We start from the raw sequence: 27,681 nt of genomic DNA, 5'->3' as shown, positions 1-27,681 counted from the left end.
TTTTCCATAAAGTCTTCATCTACTACTTGGCGCTTGGTAACAAAACAATGTGTACCAGTGTTTTGTCAACCAACCGTAGAACATTAATATATTTAATGTGCTATTGCTAGTTACAGCACAATAAAATGGCCAAAAGCCAGCAACCGTCTATATTCGAAGCTCCACTTCACTTCTTCAATGCCTACTGCAGACGCAACCAATATGGCCAGTGCCGGCTTTTCCATCCTCTGATAAGGCTTTAGAGGATTGGGAAACATACGAATCAATTTAACTGACGCCAGCCTCATGAAATTTTTGTTTTTGTCATGGTTAAAACCTGAGATTTACCGGATATTGTGGAAATTGACCACATTATCTAAGCATTCAGAGCTCACCTTCCACACATATTCGTTCGTTGCTGATTAAATATTTCCAGTGTCATACCAACATTATTTCCTTGTGGGTAACATTTTATCAGCGCAAGAAACAGCCAAGCCAGGCTATCAGAGAATGGTCCGCAGAGTTGCCAGGTTTAGGACGAAAATGCAGTTTTATTACCCCCAAAAGTAAGGAGTCATAGCAGAAGAAATGATCAGGGTCATGATCATCCGGGGTACTCCAGACAGGGATTCTCAGCACAGATCACTTCACCTTGAAAAACCATCATTAGACAAAGTTTCGTACTTAATACAAAGCTTCGATTTGATCCGAGCAGCAGGCAAGGAACTGGAGTCGTCGATCGACATAGCAGTCGTTAGTGTAAAAGCATACGAGTCAGCCTACAATGGCGATTTGGGATCAGCAACTGTACAGATGGCACGCCATACCATTGACCATCAATGTCCTCCACCCCACTCTAGCCAATCAAACCGGTCTTCGGTACCGAAACGATTGCCGTCATATCCGGACTGTTTTGAAAAATGATCAACGCGAAGACAAATGGGCCTACTGCCAAAACTGTTCTGCCAACGGCTATTTAGTTACTGAATGTCGTAAGTCCCGTCAGGAATGACACCCTCCTCTCCAAGAGATGGATGTTAATCTGGTAGCTACTACAGGCTATCAAGAGACCTCAAGTAAGTTTTTTGTAGAAGTGCAAATTGCAGAGGAACCCGTTCAATTACAAGTAGCAGCCGCTGAGCATTCTTAATTACGGTACCTATTTGAAACTTAAAGCTCGTCTGCTGCAAGGGACAAAGAGATATCCAATGGCGTATAATAAACATGCCATCCCATTACGTGGTCCAATCGAACTCTAACGACATATCACTATGTCACCTACACATTACCTTCTTAGTCGTTAACAGTGATTCCGCTGAGAACTTGTTTGTACTTGGCTCTTTTCAGAAATTTTGATATTCAATAGACCGTTCTGTAAATTTGGCATCTGAAGATGTTCTGTACTCGGAACTAGAGATACTTAGTCAGGATTATGAGGCACCGCAAAGGATTTTCAGGCGCACGTCACACAGAAACATTATGCATGACCGCGGAACTCTCGAGCCGCCCCGCTTCGGTAGTTCTTAGAAACGAAGTAAAGAAAAAATTGGATCGCCTAACTGCATTTAGAGTTCTAGGTCCAATTCATTCTAGTCAGTCATAGTGTGAAATCCATCCGGGAAGATCCGACTGTGGGGCGATTTTAAAATGATTGTCAACGCCCAATCGGAGATTGAGACATATCTTACTCCGAAGCAGGAAGAATTACTCTCAAAATTAAAAGGCGGAAACTTCTTCTCTAAAACGGACTTAGCGGACGCATACCTCAAACTTCCCCTTGATGCTGAAGGGCTCTGAGCACTATGGGACTTAACATCTATGGTCATCAGTCCCCTAGAACTTAGAACTACTTAAACCTAACTAACCTAAGGACAGCACACAACACCCAGCCATCACGAGGCAGAGAAAATCCCTGACCCCGCCGGGAATCGAACCCGGGAACCAGGGCGTGGGAAGCCAAAACGCTACCACACGACCACGACATGCGGGCCCCTTGATGCTGAAACTCAACAGTTTCTTACACTTAACGCGGCGCACGGGCTTTCTCGTTTGAAATGCCTAATGTTTGGTATAGCAAGTACCTCCGCCATTTTTAACGATTTTCTTTTTTTGAGCAATTAGTACTGAAATGGTTCAAATGGCTCTGAGCACTATGCGACTTAACTTCTGAGGTCATCAGTCGCCTAGAACTTAGAACTAATTAAACCTAACTAACCTAAGGATATCACACACATCTATGCCCGAGGCAGGATTCGAACCTGCGACCGTAGCAGTCTCTCGGCTCGAGACTGTAGCGCCTAGAACCGCACGTAGTACTCAAAGTGGATGGATACATTGACTATTTAGACGACATCATTGTAACAGAGAGAACCACGGAGGATCACAATCTCAATCTGAATTGCTTATCCAGAGTCCAAAGGGAAGCTGGTCAAAATTGCAGAAAAGGAAAACGTTCTTTTTTTCAGCCTCAGAACCTGGGCCACATCATTTCCAGCTCGAGCATTCGTCCCCTGCATAAACATAACGATCCTATAATCAAAATTCTCAGACCAACAACGCTTAAACAACTTCGTTTCTCTCTGGGGAAGATATGGTGTTACCGAAGTTCTTACCAGCAGCAGCAACCGCAACCGCCCCCTTGTCCATGTTATGCAAAACAGAGATGTCTTTCCAATGCACGCCAGCTTGCGAGCGCACCTTCCACAGGTTGAAATCCCAGTTTTTGTCGGCCCCTTGCACCGCACGTTTCAATCCAACAAAGCAAATAGCTATTGCAACGAACGCATCTGATACAGGCATCGGAGCGGTCCTGGCACACAGGGAGTCGGATGGCTCTGAGCACCCTATGACCTATGAATCGAAAACATAGACTAACATGCAACGCAGGTACTTCCAAACAGAAAAAGAAGGGCTTGCTATCATCTTCGCATTAAAGAAATTCCACTTTTTATGGCACAAAGTTTCATTTCGACATACACCATAAACCGTTGATTTCCTTATTCAATACAGCAGTGAAGATTCCAGATGGGACTGCTCGCCATTTCTAGCGCTGGGATTTATGTTTGGCGCGTTACCCGTATGAGTTTCACTTCTACAACACGACTGAGCGTGCAGACGATGGCGTCCTCTCCCGCCTTCCATGGGGATCCGATCCAGAGTTCGACAAAGAAGAAATTCTGTGTTTTCACATCGATTAAAAAGCAGAGGCCACCGCAGATTCTTTTCCCTCTACCAGCTCGTAGACGCAACCGGAAGCGATGAGGTACTCCAACAAGTCCAGAGTCACATACCTTTTGGATGGCCCGAACAACAATCTCCCTAGGCTTCTGCGGCATTTCGTCAGTTCTGTAATGCCCGCAATCAACTCATGTTGGTCAGTTCAGTAATTTTACTCGTTTCCAATGAGGGACATCCACATGTAGTTATTTCTTATTCCCTATAACGGCACGTCCTGCAACTATTGCACCAAGGTCACTGGAGGGGGGGATGACCCCGAACTACGCTCCTGGCTCGCAGGTTCGGTCATGAACCAGGAGGTTGAACGACTCACTTAAACATATCCATCCTACTAAAGCCGGTAGACAGTGCCACGACATTCACTTGCTTCTTGGGCACAATGTGCTCGCCTCTTGGGAGCGGGTACACTTTGATTTTGCTGGGCCAGTGTTTAACGCCATGTTCTTGATAGTGGTTGAAGCTTATTCGAGAATTCCACACATCGTCTGAGACAATGCCACGTCAACCACCAACACAATCACAGCTTCAGAAAAAGTTTTTGCGATTGAAGCTTTCCCAGAAGTGCTCATAACCGACAATGGACCACAGTTCTGTAGCGAGGAGTGTCGTGGTTTCTGTGCCCAGCATTGCATTAGCCACATTCCAACGCCTCCCTTCCATCCAGATGGAATGGAGAAGTTTAGAGGATGGTCAGCACTTTCAAAACTCAGATGAAGAAATGTCTCCAGGATCACTCCACTGATTCATGACTAACTTTTTCTGAGCGGTTACAGATCGACACCCATCAGAGAGGATCTTCTCTATGGATGGCAGCCCCGGACCCTCTCGAGCCTGCTCATTCCAACACCACTGCCACTGCCTGCTTCCAAGTTCCGCCCTGCGACTTTGGTGTGGGCGAAAGGATTTGGCCGGCCGCTTTGGCTGACAACCAGCCTGGATTTCAGGAACAATCTTCCAGCGTCGGGGATGGAAGCTCTTCTGAGTGCAGCTTCCAGACTGGTAGCTTCTACAACACGCGAATCAATTTCGTACCCCAATAGTTTCCACCTCTCTGCACCACCACTACCAGTCACCTAGTTCCCATCCACTACACCCAGCCAGTGTAACACCAGACTTATACGTGCCTTTTGTCCAAAGCCGGGTGACCAATACCGCACCTCCAACAAGAGCGACTTACCCCAGACGTCGCCCAGCCCCAGGGGCTTCCTTTCCCAGACTACGAGATGTCACCTCGTTATCAACCACGAGTACCTCCGGATGAAAATCAAGACATGCCACTGGCTCCCCCTGCTCCACCGGCTCCGCTGACGAGGTCCATGCCATACAACCGTCCCTGGCAGGGGTTATTTCGTCGGTATGCTCCTGTGCCCCGAGTCACCAACATCGCTGAGGACTCGGAGGACCACATGGATGTGGCTTTCATTCGCGGCAGATATTTCCCCACTTCTCTAAGAGGGAAGGTGTGTGACATCCACCACTATTAAATCTCCGCATCGAGCAGCAGCGTGCTCCATTACGCATGGCCGACAAATGCTAACATCGCTTCAAGAGCGCTTGCTTCAAAACACAGCTATTGGCCATCAGTAACACTCAGCGATTACCCGCTCAGAATATACAGCGGCTGCAGCCGTCGGCTCCATTAGCTATAGGGCGTTATTTAATGCCGCTCCTAACGTCTACAAGCCAGTTCTCGTCGTGCTATGTTGCTCCTCGACAGTTGGGAAGTGCTATGCTGCTGTGGATCTGCGTTCGATGTTGACTCGGCTGCTCTCTGGACTTAGAACACAAATCCCATACCGGAACATGGATTTCAACGTTCACTAGGCTTAGTATGTCAACGGACTTGTGATTTTTGCTGGAATTATGCAATTTACTAGCACTTCCTGGACATTGGTATAACCACCATCAATTTATATAGGGTGTTACAAAAAGGTACGGCCAAAGTTTCAGGAAACATTCCTCACACACAAATAAAGAAAAGATGTTATGTGGGCATGTGTCCGGAAACGCTTAATTTCCATCTTAGAGCTCATTTTAGTTTCGTCAGTACGTACTGTACTTCCTCGATTCACAGCCAGTTGGCCCAATTGAAGGAAGGTAATGTTGACTTCGGTGCTTGTGTTGACATGCGACTCATTGCTCTACAGTACTAGCATCAAGCACATCAGTACGTAATATCAACAGGTTAGTGTTCATCACGAACGTGGTTTTGCAGTCAGTGCAATGTTTACAAATGCGGAGTTGGCATATGCCCATTTGATGTATGGATTAGCACGGGGTAGTAGCCGTGGCGCGGTACGTTTGTATCGAGACAGATTTCCAGAACGAAGGTGTCCCGACAGGAAGACTTTCGAAGCAATTGATCGGCGTCTTAGGGAGCACGGAACGTTCCAGGCTATGACTCGCGACTGGAGAAGACCTAGAACGACGGGGACACCTGCAATGAACGAGGCAATTCTTCGTGCAGTTGACGATAACCCTAATGTCAGCGTCAGAGAAGTTGCTGCTGTACAAGTTAACGTTGACCACGTCACTGTATCGAGAGTGCTACGGGAGAACCAGTTGTTTCCGTACCATGTACAGCGTGTGCAGGCACTATCAGCAGCTGCTTGGCCTCCACGGGTACACCTCTGCGAATGGTTCATCCAACAATGTGTCAATCCTCATTTCAGTGCAAATGTTATCTTTACGGACGAGGCTTCATTCCAACGTGATTAAATTGTAAATTTTCACAATCAACATGTGTGGGCTGACGAGAATCCGCACGCAATTGTGCAATCACATCATCAACACAGATTTTCTGTGAACGTTTGGGCAGGCATTGTTGGTGATGTTTTGATTGGGCCCCATGTTCTCCCACCTACGCTCAATGGAGCACGTTATCATGATTTCATACGGGATACTCTACCTGTGCTGTTAGAACATGTGGCTTTACAAGTACGACACAACATGTGGTTCATGCACGATGGAGCTCCTGCACATTTCAGTCGAAGTGTTCGTACGCTTCTCAACAACAGATTCGGTGACCGTTGGATTGGCAGAGGCGGACCAATTCCATGGGCTCCACGCTCTCCTGACCTCAACCCTCTTGACTTTTAATTATGGGGGCATTTGAAAGCTCTTGTCTAAGCAACCCCGGTACCAAATTTAGAGACTCCTCGTGCTCGTATTGTGGACGACTGTGATACAATACGCCATTCTCGAGGGCTGCATCAGCGCATCAGGGCTTCCATGTGACGGAGGGTGGATGCATGTATTCTCGGTAACAGAGGACATTTTGAACATTTCCTGTAACAATGTGTTTGAAGTCACGCTGGTACGTTCTGTTGCTGTGTGTTTCCATTCCATGATTAATGTGATTCGAAGAGAAGTAATGACATGAGCTCTAACATGGAAAGTAAGCGTTTCCGGACACGTGTCCACATAACATATTTTATTTCTTTGTCTGTGAGGAATGTTTCCAGAAAGTTTGGCCGTACCTTTTTGTAACGCCCTGTATAACTTTCCGTAAATTGTTCATCTATAACATTGTGCTTGGTAACGAAATTATTTGTATTAGTATTGTGTCAATAAACCGTGGAACGATGATTTATTTAGTGCGTTATTCCTAGTTATAACAACTATTGAGTTATTCCTAGTTATAACAAAACTATGAACTGATGAAGTTTCAAATTAGCCAAGCAGGCTGAAAAAAAAAACAGTTTTTTTTTTCTTGTTGAGGTTACAATGAGATGTTCGTTCCATATACTTTTATCTGCCTCACGTACGCAGAGACAACAGAGATAGTGATCGTTACAAGGCTGAGTTTTATCGCCGCTATCATCACACGGAACGGAGGAACACTGCTTACTGCTTTATATATGCACAGTAAGCGTTCTGTAGGGCACTTAACAGCTGTACGGGCCTTCGCATTCTTGAAAGAAGAGACGTTGTCTTCTGGTCATAGTGGCCTGAAGACCCTATTATTTACATGACGTAAGTGCACTAACATTCAGATTTTTAAAGGGATAATTTTATAGCCGTTGTCTGCTATTTACTATATTCGTATTCCGGATTAATCTTTGGTAAGAATACTTTTTTTATGAGTCATCCAGTTTTACTTATCACATGCTACAGGTCTTCAGTCTACAAAAATACCTTACTGTCGTTGTCATCATCCACATTTACGATAATGCATTTGTAAACTGGCTTTTCTATCAATTATAATAGTTTCTAAAGGTTAAATGTGTCATGTCCTGTCAACGTTGCAACGAACTCATATTTCTAGACTCTCAACACCTTTATTGGATTATTTCTGACTGAAATTTCTATTCATCATGTGATGAAGTAATTGCAAGCGCCAGCCGTGGTGGTCTCGCGGTTCTAGGTGCGCAGTCCGGAATCGTGCGACTTCTACGGTCGCAGGTTCGAACCCTGCCTCGGGCATGGATAAGTGTGATGTCCTTAGGTTAGTTAGGTTTAAATAGTTCTAAGTTCTAGGGGACTAATGACCACAGCAGTTGAGTCCCATAGTGCTCAGAGCCATTTGAACCATTTTTTTTTTTTTGAGTTGCAAGTAAATAGTTTTCTGATGTAGGGATTTCATACTACGTTATTGAACCTGTTCTAAGCATGGTGCCATGTGAGATGGTACATCGTTCTTTTCTACCCTTTGTGGGACGCGTGCAAGTGGCCATTATACAGCTCAGTGTCAAGGTACGTCCACAGTGCATTGATGGAGGAGAGGAACTAACTGTCAGCGAAGATCCTATATTCAATCAGGAAATGAACACTGTCTCTCAGATTTTGTGGCCTGCCACCTCCCTGACTTTCAGGCCGCCAGTATTTATTTACCGCTCTTCGGAAAAACAAGTATACACGTTCGTATATTACCCGAACGTTAGCGACTACCTTCTTCAGAACTTGCTCAGGTAATCTGTGCTGGTGAATACTGTTACGTCGTGTACCTATTACTCGACATGCATTATTATTTGCACGAACGGAGGATGTTGTCTATGTTTAATGTGATATGACTACGATGTTTCATGAGTGAGAATCTGCACATCAGTTTTTAAATGTTCCGCTCCCAGCATTCACTTCTTCAATACACGTTCTCTATGACATAGAATACGCCATGAGCCGGCAACATTAATTCGATCGCATCAATGTGCTTATATTTATTTGTTACCCTTCTCAGTAACACAATTTTAACATTTTTTTCTTTTATGTATGCTCTCACATTCTACGTAAGGGTCACTTTGTAGTTTTCTGTAAGATATCCCTACTCACTCCAGAAACGTATGTATTACATACTTTTTGAGTACATAATATACCAATGAAACATTAAACTTTGGTTTTGGAGAAATGTACTGTTAAATTTGTTGATCATGAAATTTACTATCAAATTTGTTGATCATGAAATGTGATGCTTCTATCAGAAACCATGTCGAAAAATAGAGAATGGTAGTAACCATATTAATGCAAGTGTGGGCAACTGGGGAAAGAAGGGTGTTGGTGTTCAACAACGACATTGCCAAAAACCTAGAAAATTGTTACGTATAATCTCGGCAATGAATATAATTTTCATTGAAGGACATTTTTTCAGAAAGTATGTATTTTTGGATAATATTCAGTTAGAAGACTGGCTTGCTGGAGTTCTCCACGCTGGCGCACCATGTTGAGCTCTCCTACACCATACATAATTACTGCAACTTGAATAAACCTTGAACCAGCGTACTTAATTCCCGCCTTTGTCTCCCTCAACTGTTTTTCCCCCGGACACTACAGTCAGTTACGAAATTAATTATTCTTCAATGCATCAGGATGTATCCCATCAGACTATCCCGTCTCTCTGCCAGATATCTTTTCTCTCGAATTTTATTCAGTATCTCCTCATTATTTACTCGACATACCTAACCAAAGCTTCTACATTCTCCTGTAACGCGACGTTTCAAAAGCTTGTAGTCTCGTGCTGTCTGTACTTTAGCTCCTCGTCCCTTCATGTCTGTGCAAAGTATGTTTACTCGATTCACTTGCACTTCCGAAGTAAAGAGGGTATAAGGTAACATAAATTACGTCGTCAATTTTTAAAAACTCTGTTGTGGATGCACACATTCATGTTGTAACTGCAATCAGCATTAACGCTGTGAACAGATTCACACCACGCAGAGCTGGTTGCTGTCTTTCACCAGCAGCGCAGGGCGCTAATACGAAATTTTTCAAACATTCTTGTTAATTCTTCTTTTACTGACCACAAGTTCCGCATTAATATTGTTAGAAGCATTTTTATCTTAGAACTGTAGCTACGAGCATGATTACCTATTTCTTAATACTGTGACTGAGTTATTGTTTTCCTACAATATTTAATAGTATTTTCCTATAATTCTGCCTGTGGCGATTTCATTTAGTGATTGTTGTGCAATATTGGCTACGTGTGAACTTATGAACGGAAGAGCTCATGGCTGGGTGATTTGGAAGCGTTTGATGGCAAAATCTTCTAGATAAGATGGCCCTTTTAGCTTGGAATTCCTCATGACTTATCAGTGAAGTAACAGCGCCGTTGCAGTTACACGTTTGATAACCAGATAAGATATCATTGGTCCGATCCTTCGAGAAAGTTTTATTTGACATACAATTCTTTTGGTATGAAAGAACATTTCTTGCAGCATCTTTTTACTAGTTCTTATTTTTATTTGAGAAAAGGGGAAATAGTTTTTATTTTGATGTCCCTTTAGCAGATTGCGTGCCATGTACTAAGTTTTCTTTATTTTGTTGTGATGTCCTCACGAAACTGAGAGGAAGTCATTGGAAACATATACAATTAGTTGCACAAGAAAGTGTAGACCGTTATCAGTATGAAATAGAAGACACTATTATAAATACATGTTTGCATGAAAATACATATTATTGAACTGTTACCTAATAGTTAATCAAATCGTGGCCATTATCGATTATAGCTTGCCATCTTTGCCCTCTCTCCGGTAAGTCAACCACGTTTCCAACCTTTAAATATTGTCTGACCCACAGTGCAACGAATGTCTTCGACTTAGAACAAATTGTAGCAGCAGCTCCTAATAAAAGTTTCGGGCCTTTAGGATGATTCACAAGGAACACAGCTTCATGATGCTTCAGATATCTAGCAAAAACTTTAAACTGCAACCGAGAAAACAAAACATTTAACTCTCACAGGTCGGCCGGTGTGGCCGCGCGGTTCTAGGCGCTTCAGTCTGGAACCGCGCGACCGCTACGGTCGCAGGTTCGAATCCTGCCACGGGCATGGATTTGTGTGATGTCCTTAGGTTACTTAGATTTAAGTAGTTCTAAGTTCTAGGGGACTGATGACCTCAGATATTAAGTCCCATAGTGCTCAGAGCGATTTGAACCATTTGAACTCTCGAACTGTTGGTCTATACACTGAGCAAAAGCGCACTGCTTACAGTATCGAGACCACTACAAGAGTTGCCACTGAGGACTTTACATTTAAAATTATGGAGTACACTTTCCTTTGGAATTGTCTGTATATTTGTATATTTATTTCGTAGCTAAAGCTATGTTGTCACCGAAAGAGATAGAAAATACATGTAGCTGAAACAATGACACTGTCATTAGTGCTCAGTTGTTAGCTCTGGATCCTGTCTTTACCTTCACTGGCGAGTGCTCGTAATATGCAGCACAACGATTCCTTTTTATTTTTATCTGAAATAACGTATAGTCTATCTAGTATCTTTTCATGCTTCACACCGCCTACGTTCTCAGTAAGATTAGATTAGATTACATTAATACTTGATCCATGGATCATGAATACGACACTTCGTAATGATGTCTGTACACGATATTACATTACACAAAATATTGCATCACACTAATGTTTAAGTTAGTTTTTTTCCCCTCTCTTAATTTATATCTAAAAATTCAGCCAATGAGTAGAATGAGTTGTCATCCAGAAATTCTTTTAATTTATTTTTAAATGTTGGTTGACTATCTGTCAGGCTTTTGGTGCTGTTTGGTAGGTGACCAAAGACTTTTGTGGCAGCATAATTTACCCCTTTCTGTGCCAAAGTCATATTTAACCCTGAATAGTGAAGATCATACTTTCTCCTGGTGTTATATATCCTGGTAATATATATCATACAAGATGTCATGTGGTTCACAACAATGGACTCACATTCTAGAACTGGGATTTCTGCTACCTCCCAAAACCGATTAGGTTAATTACTGAAGCGGTGGCTCCGAAACGGATATGCTTGGCTAATTTCCTCATTATAGTTCAATTCAAGCTTCAAATCTGTGACAATCGCTTCATCTACAGAACGTTAATTCCTAACCTTCCCTGAGGGTTACCTGCTCCACATATCTTGTCAGTCTCCATTGTTATTCCTCCCCCCCCCCCCCCCCCCCCCATATTCATTGATGACCCACTAATGTCTTCCACTTGTGGGGAGACGGTGCGTGATATTTTTATTAGTATCTCTTCAGGTCTTAAGTTATCGAACGAATGCAAACGTTTCCGCTTATACAGGGTGATCCACTGATTGTGACATGGCCAAATATGTCACGAAGTAAGCGTCAAACGAAAAAACTACAAAGAACGAAACTTGCCTAGCTTGAAGGGGGAACCACATGGCGCTATGGTTGCCCCGCTAGATGGCGCTGCCATAGATCGAACGGATATCAATTGCGTTTTTCTAACTAAGAACCAACATTTTTTATTACATATTCGTGTAGTACGTAAAGAAATATGAATATTTTACTTGGACCACTTTTTTTCGCTTTGTGATAGATGGCGCTGTAATAGTCACAAACATATGGCTTACAATTTTAGACCAACAGTTGGTAACAGGTAGGTATTTAAATTAAAATACAGAACGTAGGTACGTTTGAACATTTTATTTCGGTTGTTCCAATGTGATACATGTACCTTCGTGAACTTGTCATTTCTGAGAACGCATGCTGTTACAGCGTGGTTACCTGTAAATACCACGTTAATGCAATAAATGCTCAAAATGATGTCCGACAGCCTCAATGCATTTGGCAATACGTGCAACGACATTCCTCTCAACAGTGAGTAGTTGCCTTCCATAATTTTCGCACATGCATTACGTAGTAAATCAGCATACATTGACCCTTTTAGATTGCCATCGATAAAATGGGGGAAATTATCTTTCCTCCCATAATGCCGCACCATACATTAACCCGACAAAGTCGCTGATGTTCGACTTATCGCAGCCATCGTGGATTTTCTGTTGCCCAATAGTGCATATTATGCCGGTTTACGTTACCGCTTCCTGTTTCCGTAAGTAACGTAACTACCCGGCGAACGGTCAGGACACCTGGATGATGTTGCCCACAATACCGAGCAGCACACATACCACACGCACGTTGGGCATTTTGATCACAATAGCCATACATCAACACAATATCAACCTTTTCTGCAATTGGTTAACGGTCCATTTTAACACGGGTAATGTATCACGAAGCAAATACCGTCCACATTGGCGGACGTGATACCACGTACTTATACGTTTGTGATTATTACAGCGCCATCTATCACAAAGCGAAAAGTGGTCCAACTAAGACATTCATATTCCGTTACGTACTACAAGAATATGTAAAAAAAATGGGGGTTCCTATTTTAAAAAAAATGCAGTTGATATCAGTTTGTCCTATGGCAGCGCCATCTAGCGGACCAATCACAGCGCCATCTGGTTTCCCCCTTGAAGTTAGACAAGTTTGGTTCTTTGTAGGTTTTTTGTTGAACCGTGATATTTTTGAGGTATTTGGCCTGGTCACGATCAATGGACCACCCTGTATATCAAACAAGATGTCACGTGGTTCAGGACACAGGACTCACATTCTAGAACTCGGATTTCTGCTACCTCCTTAAATCGATTAGGTTAATTGCTGAAGTGGTTGCTTCGAAACGGATATGCCTGGCTTATTTCCTCATTCTAGTGCAATTCAAGTTTCAAATCTGTGACAATCGTTTCATCAGTAGAACGTTACTTCCTAACATTCTATTCCCTGATGATTACCTGCGCCACATACCCTGTCAACCTCCATCGTTATTCCTCCCCCCCCCCCCCCCCCCACCCATAGTCATTGATGACAGAAATTCCCACTAACGTCTTCGACTTGTGGGGAGACGGTGGGTGATATTTTTATTAGTAGCTCTTCAGGTCTTAAATTGTCGAACGAATGCAAACGTTTCCGCTTCTATACATCTTCGTTCCCCACACTATGATGCCAGGAGAACATTAGGAGAATGAAAGCTCGCCATATTCGCTGACGATGGACAGCCAGGTAAGTCCACAGTAGCAGTTCATCTCTGGAGACGGTGTGACGCCATCCAACAGCAGTCCGTACCCACCGGCCACAGCACCATTCCAGACACAGCCGTCTGTGTTGTGGTGTTAACGACAGCCTAGCCGCCCGGTCTTGGGCACCTTGCCACGGTTCGCGCGGGTCCCCCAGTCGGAGGTTCGAGTCCTCCCTCTGGCAAGATTGTGTGTATTTTCTCTAGCTTAAGCTAGTTTAAGTTGGATTAAATAGTGTGTAAGCCGAGGGACCGATGACCTCAGCAGTTAGGCCCCACAGTAGCTTACCGACTGAACAGCAGCCTACGCGCGGGATGATAATCCCCGGGTCCCGACTGTTCCCAGTCTCTGATAACTGGTACAGAACAACAGAGAATGTTGGGTTACTTGTTCTCGGATGGCAGACAGAGATGTGAAGGGGTTACGATGAGCCTGGTGCACAATACGACGACCGTCCTTTGTTGTGGTAAGACATACTCGAGGAGAACGTTGAAGAGCGTGTCTGCTCTCATGATCCGAATCCCTTAAAAACTCTAAGTATTGCACGATTAGACTACATGCCAAATGGACACCACCTAGAAAACGCTCTCGTGTGCTGGTAACGCTTGTAACGTTCTTTTAAGGCAAGCGTAACATTGCCTAAAAATGAAATAATAAACTTCACCATTACGCTGAATGAGTGTCTGATCTGTAGAATGAGTACTGAACTCGAATAGTTGTGTGCGTGTTGTAGGTGCTAGTGGTGCGCTTACTCTGTGTTATTTTTAGCAAAACACGAATTGATTGGGCAATGCAACTCCCAATAACAATAAAGAATACAGTCACTGCAAAATGCTACATTCAGCTCCTTTGGCACTAAATCATCAGGGCCTGTTCAAAACTGATAACTTTGGCCATCCGCACATAACAATAAATTAAATTATCTTACTTCTAGAGCAGCAACAATGGGACGTGATGTAGTGTGGTCTCTCAAAAAAATATAAATATGCTAGCTACAGGCTCAGCAGTTTGCAGTCTTTTCCATAATACTTTGAAATGCTCGAGAAATTCTTTTGGCTGATAAACGAGGACATCTAATAAGAGACAACTTCATTAAAAATATATGACGTGGACCGGAGGGCGGTACTGACTATGGTGAATTACTAACACAGATTTTTTTAGCAAAATTATATTGCAAGTTAAGTTTGTATTTTCAAAAACATCTGAAAATTGAAGTTACATTTCTCACACTTGATTCACAAACAATGAGATTTAAACAGCAAGTACTATCTAACGTCATTAATCCAACGTAAATGCAAATCATGAAATTAAATATAGCTCTGTTAACAAATCATAGAAACATTACAAAAGTGAAATATCTAACTAGCCTTTCCATCAAAACAGTTTACATACATTTTGGGGCTACTGAACAATTACCAATTATCAGCCAAATCTATACTAACGCGTTGGCAAAAACACTTATCACACTTATGTAACATCTTTACCTTGCTTGCATGAAGAAATCTGCTTCCATGTTCAACAATGTTGACATACCTAGATTACTCGAGCACTTGGTGGCTTCACATAGCACACCACAAAAACTGCCTACTACATCGTCTTTCCCTCGCAGACAGCTACCTACAACTGTGCACCAAGCACTCTCTTACTCCAACACTAGCAGTAGCTCCGGGTCTGCGATGTAAAGCCTGTCAAAGACATACGTCGTTTATAAAGTCATATTCGTGTACCACATACAAATGTGCATCAGTAGATTCCTGCCACGCTACCTCGCGGGTGTGCCCGGCATTTTCGTATGCTTGACAGTGATCACTCAACATCTCACGCCGTTCGCGCGCTTCGTATGTTCAACCAGGCCTGTTGACAACACTAAACACGAACAACACTACTGCTCTATGGGGGTCGTTGTACCTACTACAGACATTTTCTACTCTAATACCGAGCGAGGTGGCGCAGTGGTTAGACACTGGACTCGCATTCGGGAGGACGACGGTTCAATCCCGCGTCCGGCCATCCAGATTTAGGTTTTCCGTGATTTTCCTAAATCGCTGCAGGCAAATGCCGGGATGGTTCCTTTCAAAGGGCACGGCCGACTTCTTTCCCCGTCCTTTCCTAATCCGATGAGACCGATGACCTCGCTGTCTGGTCTCCTTCCCCGAAACAACCAAACCAATCTACTCTAATAATTTACATAACCGCCCACGATGTGTACATGTACAAAGTTACACTGACATCCGATCATGTCTTCTCAGTGTTTCACTGTTCTGTCAGCCAGTGTGTTCTGAATAATACTTGTGAAAGGTGACAACTTAGTCTATGGTATATATTTCCATCATCTCATGTCAGCTGAAAAACCTGTGCTAGCCCAGTTCTAGATATATTCCGTTTACATGTTGTTTTAAAGACACTAAGATATTTTCCATCCATTAACTTTAGCTGGTTTGCTATCCACAGTTTAATGTTTGTAGACGGTCACACAATTTTCGGTAGGTATTTAGAATACCCCGCTTTTAGTTGTTTAACAATAAACGGATTATGCTTTAAGGGTCATCTAGTCCCAAACCATCGCTGACCTTAGTCATACATCTTAAAATTATGAATTCTACGTCGTGAAAGTCATCCACAAAATTTAGATGACGAAATAGTCGCGTTCAATACCGTATAATTCACAGGCACTTCTTTTTTGTTTTTTTATGTAGACTTTACTTCAGCGAATTTCCACCCTAATGGAACTGTTTCTCATTTAGACAACTGACAGGTATACTTCCTGGACTTTTGGAGTTGTTATTTTCTTCTGTACCCCAGAAATACGTTACACTCTTACCTCTCGATAGTTCTGACTTACCACCTGTAATTCGTAACTCAAGCCTTTGAGCTCTATCATTGTTTCCTTTAATAAGTAATTCTTCCGCTCTTCAATGTCCATTTTATCAATTGTAAATTTTTCCGTCGTTTTCTTTTCTTTCTTTTCAACTTCATAAACGTTTCCCATTCAGTCCTCGGTCGAGAAATACCATTGAGTCAGTTTCATTACATTGCTGACCCTAAAAGCTATCTTTCACTTAATCCTTGGAGCAACGTCCTTGTTTCCTTTAATAGGTAAAGCTTCCACTCTTCAATGTCTATAGTATCAGTCGTAAATTGTTCTCTCATGACTGTTTTCAAGTTCCTTAATGGTTTTCATACAGCCCTCGGTCGAGGAATAAGGCTGAGTCAATATCATCACATTTCTGACCCTGAAAGATTTGTTTTGCTTTTCGTATTACCGTCTTCACTATATAGCACTATCTTTCGTAAACTTGTCGGTATACGCGCCGCATGTAGAGCCTTCTTCCGCTAGAGTTCGACCGACAGAATGGCCAATCCACAACTGATGTGAGGAGGCTGGTGCGAGGGACGCTGGCCTGACGCTGTGCACATGCACGTGTCGGCGATGAGCCCACACAATGTTGATGGGTTCCTCCCGTGCTGGTTACAAGTACTGTAGATCGGTTTTTGTTCGATGACATTCTATTGTTTTATGTCATTTCCGTTGTTTCGAGGCATGCACCAGTTACACCGCGCTATTGAGCAGGTGTCTTGATGTAATATTTTGCTGGCAGAAGCCTGTTCATGTCAGTGCTGATATTTCTTTCTAGTAAAATCTGCGATTAATTCCTGATTTCAAAAATTTTAGTGCCAGAGAATTATTTATTGTTCGATGTTACCGCAATTGTGTCAGAATAGCACATTTTGATTTGTTTTGGTTTTAGGCAAATAAGGTTGAGAGGGATAAATATTTGATTTATTTTTGTAATGTTTCTAAAGTAAATTGCACGCATCAGCCCAGTTCTGGGACTCCCCATCTGCCCAGTGTCATTAATGTCCTGTTTCATCCATCTTTCATTGATCGGTGCGTGAAATTCGCAATCGAGCGATGCGGTACACTGTTTAAGACACTGGCAGTAATATAATATGGGATAGTATTATGGACAATACTCTAAAAGTATCCGCTTTCAGATAAATTTCCCATGTACCCTAAATCCCGGAAACCGGTTTACTGACCTTCTGATCGTGGTGCCATGCAAGGAGAGCGTCATAATGAACAAAGCTGTGTGAAGCAAACCGATAATACTGTACGTCATCACAATTAACAGCAAACCAGGAGCTGCTTCTCTCCTGAATATCATCTGCTACATCATTCTGATCCAGAACTGAACATGTGGTAATTATGATTTCGTGATCTGCAAACAAAAGATATTCGGAATAACTTCTATGGGGGCCTTGTGAATGGACGAGTGCATCAAGAACATAAGCAGATCCGTTTGGGCCTATGAAAACGTACACATCCAAATACTGTATTTCCGTAGCACGTCAGCTCGTTTACTGTTACACAACAAATTTTAACGTAGATTAATTTAACGCCGTTCTAAATTATGTAATGTTTTAACAACACAACTATGTGTACACAATATAAAGAGTTCTTTAAATTACATAAAAGAGACAAGGCCACTGCTTCTTTCACCAATACTTCCCAGTCAATAATACAAGGAAATATTTTTTAAGTGATGTATGATAAGTCATTCCTACAACAAAACTATGAAACTGCTAATATCATGTGTTTACAGAAATAGAGGTTGATTATATTGTATTCTGTTTATCTTATCGAAAATAGTTTAAAACAGGAGTAAATAAGATTATTAGCGTGAAGCGATAAACATTGTGCTTACACAGGGAAATCACATGTTTGCCTATTTTTTACCTTTTATTTCACTTTACAAATTTTTTGATTTCTAAGTCCATTGTCAGAGACGTAGTTCGTGCAATCTGCTGTAGTATGAAAGGAAGAATCTACAAGCGCCAACTAAATTAAATGAGAATTTTAGATACATCGATTCGTATAGTATTCAACAAAACATTAATTCATAATACGAGACACTGATAGTTCCCTATGTAAACGAAATTACGGATTAAATTTATAGTTTCACACTACAGTAAACTGAAAATACAATACTATTTAGCACTCATCAGAGTATTTGAGCATGGAGTTTTCTTACAAATATTAACTGAACAGCACAGGGTGATAGAAAGGAAGGGCGAACCAGGCTTTCCTTTAACTAAGAGGCCGTGCTGAAAAGTAATGACTCCGAATTTCTTATGAGAAAATTCTTGAATCTTTTTAAATAAACATCATTAACATTCCAAATGTTTATTCTTAATTTATATATACTTATTCCTCAAGGAAGTCACCCTAGAGAGAAAATTAGTCCGAACGAGAGATCAGTTGGTTCGTATCAGCATTTTAGAACGTTTGACTTTGTTGACCGTGCGACAACCTCACCGATGCTTGTACCACTTCATCTGGGTCAAGTGAGGTCCTCGAACGTATTCTTTAAGTGCTGCAAACATGATAACCGGATGGGGCCAAGTCGAGAGTGTTATGGAGGGTGGGTGACCCACGACAGTGACAGTATAGCGTCGGATTGTTGAAGATGTTGCTACGCTCGTATGTTATCCATAGTCATGCTGAAGGAGACGGTGCTACATCTGCGGACGATCTCTTGGAATTTGAGCTTTCAGTTTTTTGAGGGTCTCGAGGTAAATCGACGTAGCTACGTTACACACCGCCATGTTACATGCTACAATTCGGAGCCCTCCACTCGCAGGGGATTTAAAATCGATCGAGTAATGTGCATGACATGCAATACCTTAACGGATCTTCAGAACGGAATAAAGAATGGGGAGGCATTATGTTTCAGCACACCCCGCATTTTTTCAGTATCTAAGAGCAGTGAGAAAGCTAAAGCTTCGTGGTCCTAGGGTAAAGTTTCTGGGCGGCCTTAACGTTTTTCTTTCCCTTTTTAGTCATCTGTCTTCTCACTGGTTTGATGCCACCCGCCATGAATTCATCTCCTGTGACAACCTCTGCTTCTCTGAGTAGCACAGGCAACTCACGTCCTCATTTATTTGCTGGATGTATTCCAGTCTCTGTCTTCTTCTACAGTTTTTCTCGTCTACAGCTCCCTCTAGTACCATGCAAGTTATCGCCCGATGTCTTAACAGATGTCCTATCATTCTTTTCCCTTTTTCTTGCCATTGTTTTCCATGCACTCATTTCCTCGTCGATTCTGCGGAGAATCTCCACATTTCATACCTTATTATCGCACTTAAATTTCCACACTCTTCTGTAGCACTACATCTTAAAGGCTTCGATTGTCTTCTGTTCTGGTCTTCCCAGAGTCCATGTCTCACTTCCGTCGTACAATCCTGTACTCCAAACGTACGTCCTTAGAAATTACTTTCTCAAGTTAAGGCAAATGTGTAATACTAGCAAACTTCTCTTGGCCAGTAATGCCTTTGTCACCAGTGCTACTCTACGTTTTACGTCCTATTTGCTCCGTCGTTCATAGTTTATTTTGCTGCCTAGGTAGCAGTATTCCTTAAATTCGTCTACTTCGTGATCCCCAATTGTAAAGTTAAGTTTCTTGCAGTTCTGGTTTCTCTTACTTCTAATTACTTTCATCTCTCTTCGATTACTCTTAATCCATATTCTGTACTCATTACGTTGTTTATTCCGTTCAACACAACCTGCAGTACTGCTTCACCTTCGCTGCAGAAAACAATGTCATCATCGAATCTTATCACTGATAGCCTTTCACCCTGCATTTTAATACCACTCTTGAACCTTTCTTTTATTTCCATCATTGCTTCTTCGATCTACGGATTGAACAATATGGGTTAAAGACTACACCCCTGTCTAACACACTTTTTAATCCTAAGACGAAGTTCTTCGTCTTCGAATCTTATTGATCCCTCTCGGTTATTGTATATATTGCATATTAAACTTATTTCTCTATATCTTACCGCTATTTTCACATAATTTCGAACATCTTTCACCATTTTACATTTTCGACCACTTTGTCCTCGTAGACAGATCCTATGAAGTGTCTTGATTTTTCTTCAGCCTCGTTTTCATTATAAACCTCAACGTCAGAATTGCCTCTGCGATGCCTATCCTAAGGCCAAACCGACCGTCGTCTAACACGTCCTCAATTTTGTTGTCAATTCTTCTGTATAATATCCTTGTCTGCAGTTTGGTTACATGAGCTGTTAAGCTGATTCGGCGATAATTCTCTTACGTGTCCTCTCTTTCTGTCTTCGAAATTGTGTGAATGATGTTTTTCCGAAAGTCAAATGTTATATCTCCAGTCTCATACATTCTACACAGCAAAGCGAGTAGTCGCTTCGTTGTCACGTTCGCCAGTGATTTTAGAAATTCCAATCGAATTTTATCCATCTCCTCTGCCCCATTTGATCTTAAGTCTTCCAAAGCTATTTTAAATTCTGATTCTAATACTGGATACCCTACGTCTTCCCTGTCGACTACTGTTTCTTCTTCTATGCATTATCAGAAAAATCTTCCGCCTCGTAGAGGCCTTCAGTGTAGTCTATCCACCTATCCGCCCTCTCTTCCGCATTTAACAATGCAATTTCCACTGAACTCCTTCTGTTACTGCCCTTGCTTTTAATTTCACCGAAGGTTGTTTTGACTTTCCTATATGCTGAATCTGTCCATCGATAATCATTTATTTTTCAGTTTCCCCATATTTACACGAAACCTCTTTGCTTTAGATTTCCTGCTTTCCCTATTTATTTCGCTCCTAAGTGATGTGTATTTCTGTATTCCTCAATTTCCCTGGATATTTTTATACTACCTTCCTTCAGCCATCATCTGAAGTATTTCATGTGTTATCCATGATTTATTTGCAGCTGTCTTCCTTGTGTCTACTGTGTTCTTTCCAACTGGTGTGAATTCCCTCTTCGGAGATGGCCATTCTTCTTCAGCTGTTCTGCCTACTGACTCTTCATGATCGCAGTGTCTATAGCCTGAAAGAGCTTCAAATGTACTTCTTCACTTCTTAGTATTTACGTATCCCACTTCTCTGGACACTGATTCTTGCTGACTAAACTCTTAAACTTCAGCCTATGCTTCATCACTACTACATTGTGACCTGAGTCCATATTTGCTCCTGAGTACGCCTTAAAATCCAATATAAGATCTTGAAATCTCTGCCTGACAATGATATAAATCTAACTGAAATCTCCCCCTACCTCCTGGCTGTTTCCAAGTACACCAGCTCTTCTTGTGATTCTTGAAAGAGTATTCGGTATTACTGATATTTATTGGAGAACTTTTTCTTCCACCGAGCCCACATTCTCCTGTAACTTTTTCTTTTACTCTTCCCCTCCAACTGCATTCCAGACTCCCATGACTGATTTTCATCCCATTTACGTACTGAATTATCCGTTCAATATTCTCATATACTCTACTGGCCATTACAATTGCTACACCACGAAGATGACGTGCTACAGACGCGAAATTTAACCGACAGGAAGAAGATGCTGTGATATGGAAATGATTACCTTTTCAGTGCATTCACACAACGTTGGCGCCAGGGGCAGCACCTACAACGTGCTTATATGAGGAAAGTTTCCAACCGATTTCTCATACACAAACAACAGTTGCCAGGCGTTTCCTGGTGAAACGTTGTTGTGATGCCTCGTGTAAGGAGGAGAAATGCGTACTATCACGTTTCCGACTTTGATAAAGGTCAGATTGTAGCCTCTCGCGATTGCCTTTCACCGTATCGCGACATTGCTGCTCGCGTTGGTCGAGATCCAATGACTGTTAGCAGAATATTGAATCGGTGGGTTCAGGAGGATAATACGGAACTCCGTGCTGGACGCCAATGGCCTCGTATCACTAGCAGTCGAGATGACAGGCACCTTATCCGCATGGCTGTAACGGATCGTGCAGCCACGTCTCGATCCCTGAGTCTACAGATGGGGACGTTTGCAAGACAACAACCATCTGCACCAACAATTGGACAAAGTTTGCAGCAGCATAGACTATCAGGTCTGAGATCATGGCTGTAGTTATTCTTGACGCTGCATCACAGACAGGAGCGCCTGAGATGGTGTACTCAACGACAAACCTGGGTACATGAATGGCAAAACGTCATATTTTCAGATGAATCCAGTTTCTGCTTACGGCATCATGATGGTCGCATCCGTGTTTGGTGACGTCGCAGTGAACACACATGGGAAGCGTGTATTCGTCATCGTCATACTGGCTTATCACCCAGCGTGATGGTATGGGTGCCATTGGTTACACTTCTCGTTCACCTCTTGTTTGCATTGACGGCATTTTGAACAGTAGACGTTACATTTCAGATGTGTTATGACCCGTATCTCTACCCTTCATTCGATCCCTGCTAAATCCTACATTTCAGCAGGATAATGCACGACCGCACGTTGCAGGTCCTGTATGGGCCTTTCTGGATACAGAAAATGTTCGACTGCTGCCCTGGCCAGCACATTCTCCAGATCTCTCACCAATTGAAAACGTCTGGTCAATAGTGGCAGAGCAACTAGCTAGTCACAATACGCCAGTCACTACTCTTAATGAACTATGGTATCGTGTTGAAGCAGTTGTACACACCATCCAAGCTCTGTTTGACTCAATGCCCAGGCGTATCAATGCTGTTATTACGGCCAGAGGTGGTTGTTCTGGGTACTCATTTCTCAGGATCTATGCACCCTAATTGCGTGAATATGTAATTACATGTCAGTTCTATTATAATATATTTGTCCAATGAATTCCCATTTATCATCTGTATTTCTTCTTGGTGTAGCAATTTTAATGGCCACTAGTGTAGTTTCTTTATTTTTTATCTTCGGCTTGTGACGTCCGCATGTATATCCAAAATTATTTTACATTTTCTAACATTTCATGCGAAGAAATTACTTATTTCGGCATTATTCGAATGTACGATATTGCAGTGCCCGTATTATTCTGATTACGATGCCAAGTTCCTTAACACATGAATGCATGACGAAAGGAACAGGCACTGCGGTGACTACAGCTCTTATGAAATACATTACATGAATTCACAATTGCGAATAAGGACAACCATTAGCTGTAGAATGGAATTCCGACAATGAAAATTTGTTCTGGGCCTGGACTTGAACCACGATATCCCGCTTGCTGCGAGCGATCGCCCTACTATTCCGCTATCCGTGTACGACTCACGGCTAGACCCAAACCTCCATATGTTGGCAATGACGCATCTACGACGTGTGCTAGTATTTCATTGCGTGTATTCCTCTACTGGTCAGACGTTGTATTTGAATGTCGCTTGGCCGTTATCGGCAGATAAATACGATACTGCAGTGCCTATGTTATTCTCATTACGATGCAAAGTTCCTTTGGACTTTTAAGTAAATAAGTCTAGGAATTACTCAATTGGCAGATTAGCCGGTTAACACTAAAACAAGATACATATAAATAAAAAAAGGAGAGATGCACTAGGAGTGCAATTAGACCCAAATAAATACGTCGATTCGCTATATAAACCTGTCTTGTCAAGGCGTAGTGGGCTCGGAAAGATTAAGTGGTACAGGACCGAATGCACAGAACTGGCCGTTCGGCGCGTCTTTATTCGCACGAAGTAATGGCCGCTATCGACAGGGGATCTCAAGTTGATTCCGTATTTCTAGATTTCCGGAAAGCTTTTGACACCGTTCCTCACAAGCGACTTCTAATCAAGCTGCGGAGCTATGGGGTATCGTCTCAGTTGTGCGACTGGATTCGTGATTTCCTGTCAGGAAGGTCGCAGATCGTAGTAATAGACGGCAAATCATCAAGTAAAACTGAAGTGATATCAGGTGTTCCCCAGGGAAGCGTCCTGGGACCTCTACTGTTCCCGATCTATATAAATGACCTTGGTGACAATCTGAGCAGTTCTCTTAGACTGTTCGCAGATGGTGCCGTAATTTACCGTCTAGTAAGGTCATCCGAAGACCAGTGTCAGTTGCAAAGCGATTTAGAAAAGATTGCTGTATGGTGTGTCAGGTGGCAGTTGACACTAAATAACGAAAAGTGTGAGATGATCCACATGAGCTCCAAAAGAAATCCGTTGGAATTCGATTACTCGATAAATAGTACAATTCTCAAGGCTGTCAATTCAACTAAGTACCTGGGTGTTAAAATTACGAACAACTTCAGTTGGAAGGACCACATAGGTAATACTGTCGGGAAGGCGAGCCAAAGGTTGCGTTTCATTGGCAGGACACTTAGAAGATGCAACAAGTCCACTAAAGAGACAGCTTACACTACACTCGTTCGTCCTCTGTTAGAATATTGCTGCGCGGTGTGGGATCCTTACCAGGTGGGATTGACGGAGGACATCGAAAGGGTGCAAAAAAGGGCAGCTCGTTTTGTATTATCACGTTATAGGGGAGAGAGTGTGGCAGATATGATACATGAGTTGGGATGGAAGTCATTACAGCATAGACGTTTTTCGTCGCGGCGAGACCTTTTTACGAAATTTCAGTCACCAACTTTCTCTTCCGAATGCGAAAATATTTTGTTGAGCCCAACCTACATAGGTAGGAATGATCATCAAAATAAAATAAGAGAAATCAGAGCTCGAACAGAAAGGTTTAGGTGTTCGTTTTTCCCGCTCGCTGTTCGGGAGTGGAATAGTAGAGAGATAGTATGATTGTGGTTCGATGAACCCTCTGCCAAGCACTTAAATGTGAATTGCAGAGTAGTCATGTAGATTAGCCGAGCGGTCTGAGGCGCTGCGTTCATGGACTGTGCGGCTGATCCCGGTGGAGGTTCGAGTCCTCCCTCGGGCATGGGTGTGTATGTTTGTCCTTAGGATAATTTAGGTTAAGTAGCGTGTAAGCTTAGGGACTGATGACCTCAGCAGTTAAGTTCCATAAGATGTCACACACATTTGAACTCTGGCTGCGGTCGAGCCCACGCCTCGTCCACAAGTCACACAAAAAGAAACGCAGATGGTTTCCTAATTAACGGAGAAATACAGTTTTGAGTACATGATTTGGGCCGGACCTCTAAATAAACCAAATGCCCCGCACGACAGTCAAAATTACAGCAACAACAAGAAAACCAAGTAAATCTTTTTTCAGTGTTTAAACGGAATCAAATCAACGAAACTAGTAAGCCGACCAAATCTGAATCAGGTTCCTAAAGTAGTTAGCGAGCAGGAAGTACAACTGCCAACCACAAATTGTACAAATCTCCCGCCACGTGGGTGATGGTAAACAAGCAAAAGCCACGCGAAGCGGAACACAAAACCCCAGTTTATTGCGGGATGTGAAATTAAACACCTTTCAGCTCTCTAGTTACCAAACTTGTTTTATTTGCATGCCAGTTTCAGCGTCTTACTACGCCATCTTCAGGCCCCTAACCGACTTGCAGGAAGAATCCACCTCGGTTCTGATCAAAACAGGGGCCATAAATACTGGTATTAGCAGATTTTTGCTTTAGCGGTCACTTCAACCATGGTCTGCCATCATCTTAAGAGTCGGAAGGTGAAGGTTCAAGTGATCACTGTTGCAAACATCTACTAATACCAGTATTTGTGGCCCCTGTTTTGATCAGAACCGAGGTGGATTCTTCCTACAAGTCGGCCAGGGGCCTGAAGATGACGCAGTAAGACGCTGAAACCGGCAGCCAAATAAAACAAGTCTGTAAACTAAACGGCTGAAAGGTGTTTCATTTGACAGTCTGTCTTGAACAGCCGAGTCCCGCAACCATCTCTAGAAATATGGAGATACAGTGGCCAATATAATGCGTTCGGTTGGCTAACGAACCCATGACTAGCAGCGGATACTACATAACTTTTGGAAATACATTGGAACAGTAACAAACGCAAAATAAGGTCCTCACTGAGAGAGACTTAATGATTGAGAGGCCCCATATTTACAAACAAAACAAAAACATGTTTAAACTTGATAGTATGAGCACCCAATAAGACGACAAATGAAATTGTGCGCTCCGGTAATGGTATATGCAAGACGTGAGACTTGAAAGGCGCGCCGTCACAAACCCGATGCCTTACAGCAGCCAATTAGGAAATTGAGACCTAATCTGGCAAGTAACACTCAGGTTGGAGCTTTAAATAAAAACACGAATTTAATAGTTTAATAGGAGAGCACACACAACTTTACTGCCTAGAGACATAAGCGACCGAAAATCTCGAACAGACAACCATACAACTACTGAACTAAACAGTCACAGTGCTGACACAGGAAATGGTATTTAGAGCTGTGGTTACTGCCGATGCTCGCCTCACTCGCATCCGATAACTCAAATCGGAAGCTCACCAGACATATCCGTACAACGATGGAGGAAGGACAGCGTGGAGCCGACACACGACTTCAACACAGCGGCGGTCTTCCGTCCGCCTTCAGTTGGAGCACACAACACGCTCCTTCCCTCTGTAAGCGCGCCAGACGTCCAGAGGTTTGCAGCCCGCCGCAAACGAGGGGCGAATGGATCGCAGTCCAGTAACCGGCCAGAGTGTCTCTTGTTGGTACCGCTGCTACGCTCAGAGCCGGTGACCGTTAACTACCGAACTTGCACTAGCCATAAATTGCCGACACACTATTCGTCTCGCCTCCGGGTTCCAACTCGGCCGCTACACCCCGAACGAACTTTTTCACCTTATACTTCCCACTATGAAACGTCCCCTTAGAAAAATGTTGTGGATTACTGTGCTGATAAACCTCTTACATTATGTGATTTTCAAACAGCTGAGCAGAACTGAACGTACTCAGACATTTCTCACTTTACTTATTCTGATCATCACTAAACTGACAAACAATATTTTTAGCTCAACGCAATCTGACTTTCAACAATCCCTACAAAAGAATGGCCCTGGCTTACAACAACCTGTGCCTTTCATGAATCACTTACCTCACAAATATCTTCGTTACTCGAATTACTGCAATACAGCGAGCTCCAATACTGCCAGCTAAATAAAAGAGTCTAACTACTGAAGTCACTAACTACTGATAGGCACACTAAGCAAATGAAAGATTTTGATAGAGAACAAATAATGTATTTACCTTAATAGTGGTCAAAAGTCATAATGTCTACAGGGTGAGTCACCTAACGTTACCGCTGGATATATTTCGTAAACCACATTAAATACTGACGAATTGATTCCACAGGCCGAACGTGAGGAGAGGGGCTAATGTAATTGGTTAATACAAACCATAAAAAAATGCTCGGTAGTATGTTTCTTAACACAAACCTACGTTTTTTTTGTAAATGGAACGCCGTTAGTTTTGTTAGCACATCTGAACATATAAACAAATACGT

At 42.6% G+C, this 27,681-nt stretch overlaps 1 protein-coding gene across 1 annotated transcript in view; it reads left to right on the top strand.

The window, feature by feature from the left end:
• Positions 1-579: 579 nt before the first annotated feature.
• LOC126273398 (uncharacterized) overlaps positions 580-27,681 on the top strand; it is a 93,568-nt gene continuing 66,466 nt past the window's right edge. The window contains exons 1-2 of the mRNA XM_049976951.1: positions 580-732; positions 3,990-4,215. Of these exons, the coding sequence (XP_049832908.1) occupies positions 580-732; positions 3,990-4,215 (379 nt within the window). The remainder of the gene's footprint in view (positions 733-3,989; positions 4,216-27,681) is intronic.

This window comes from Schistocerca gregaria, chromosome 5 (assembly GCF_023897955.1).
Source record: "Schistocerca gregaria isolate iqSchGreg1 chromosome 5, iqSchGreg1.2, whole genome shotgun sequence".
In the NCBI taxonomy this organism is placed as follows: Eukaryota; Metazoa; Arthropoda; class Insecta; order Orthoptera; family Acrididae; genus Schistocerca; species Schistocerca gregaria.
Note: the sequence above shows the minus strand (reverse complement) of the source record. Positions and strands in the feature narration are given on the sequence as shown.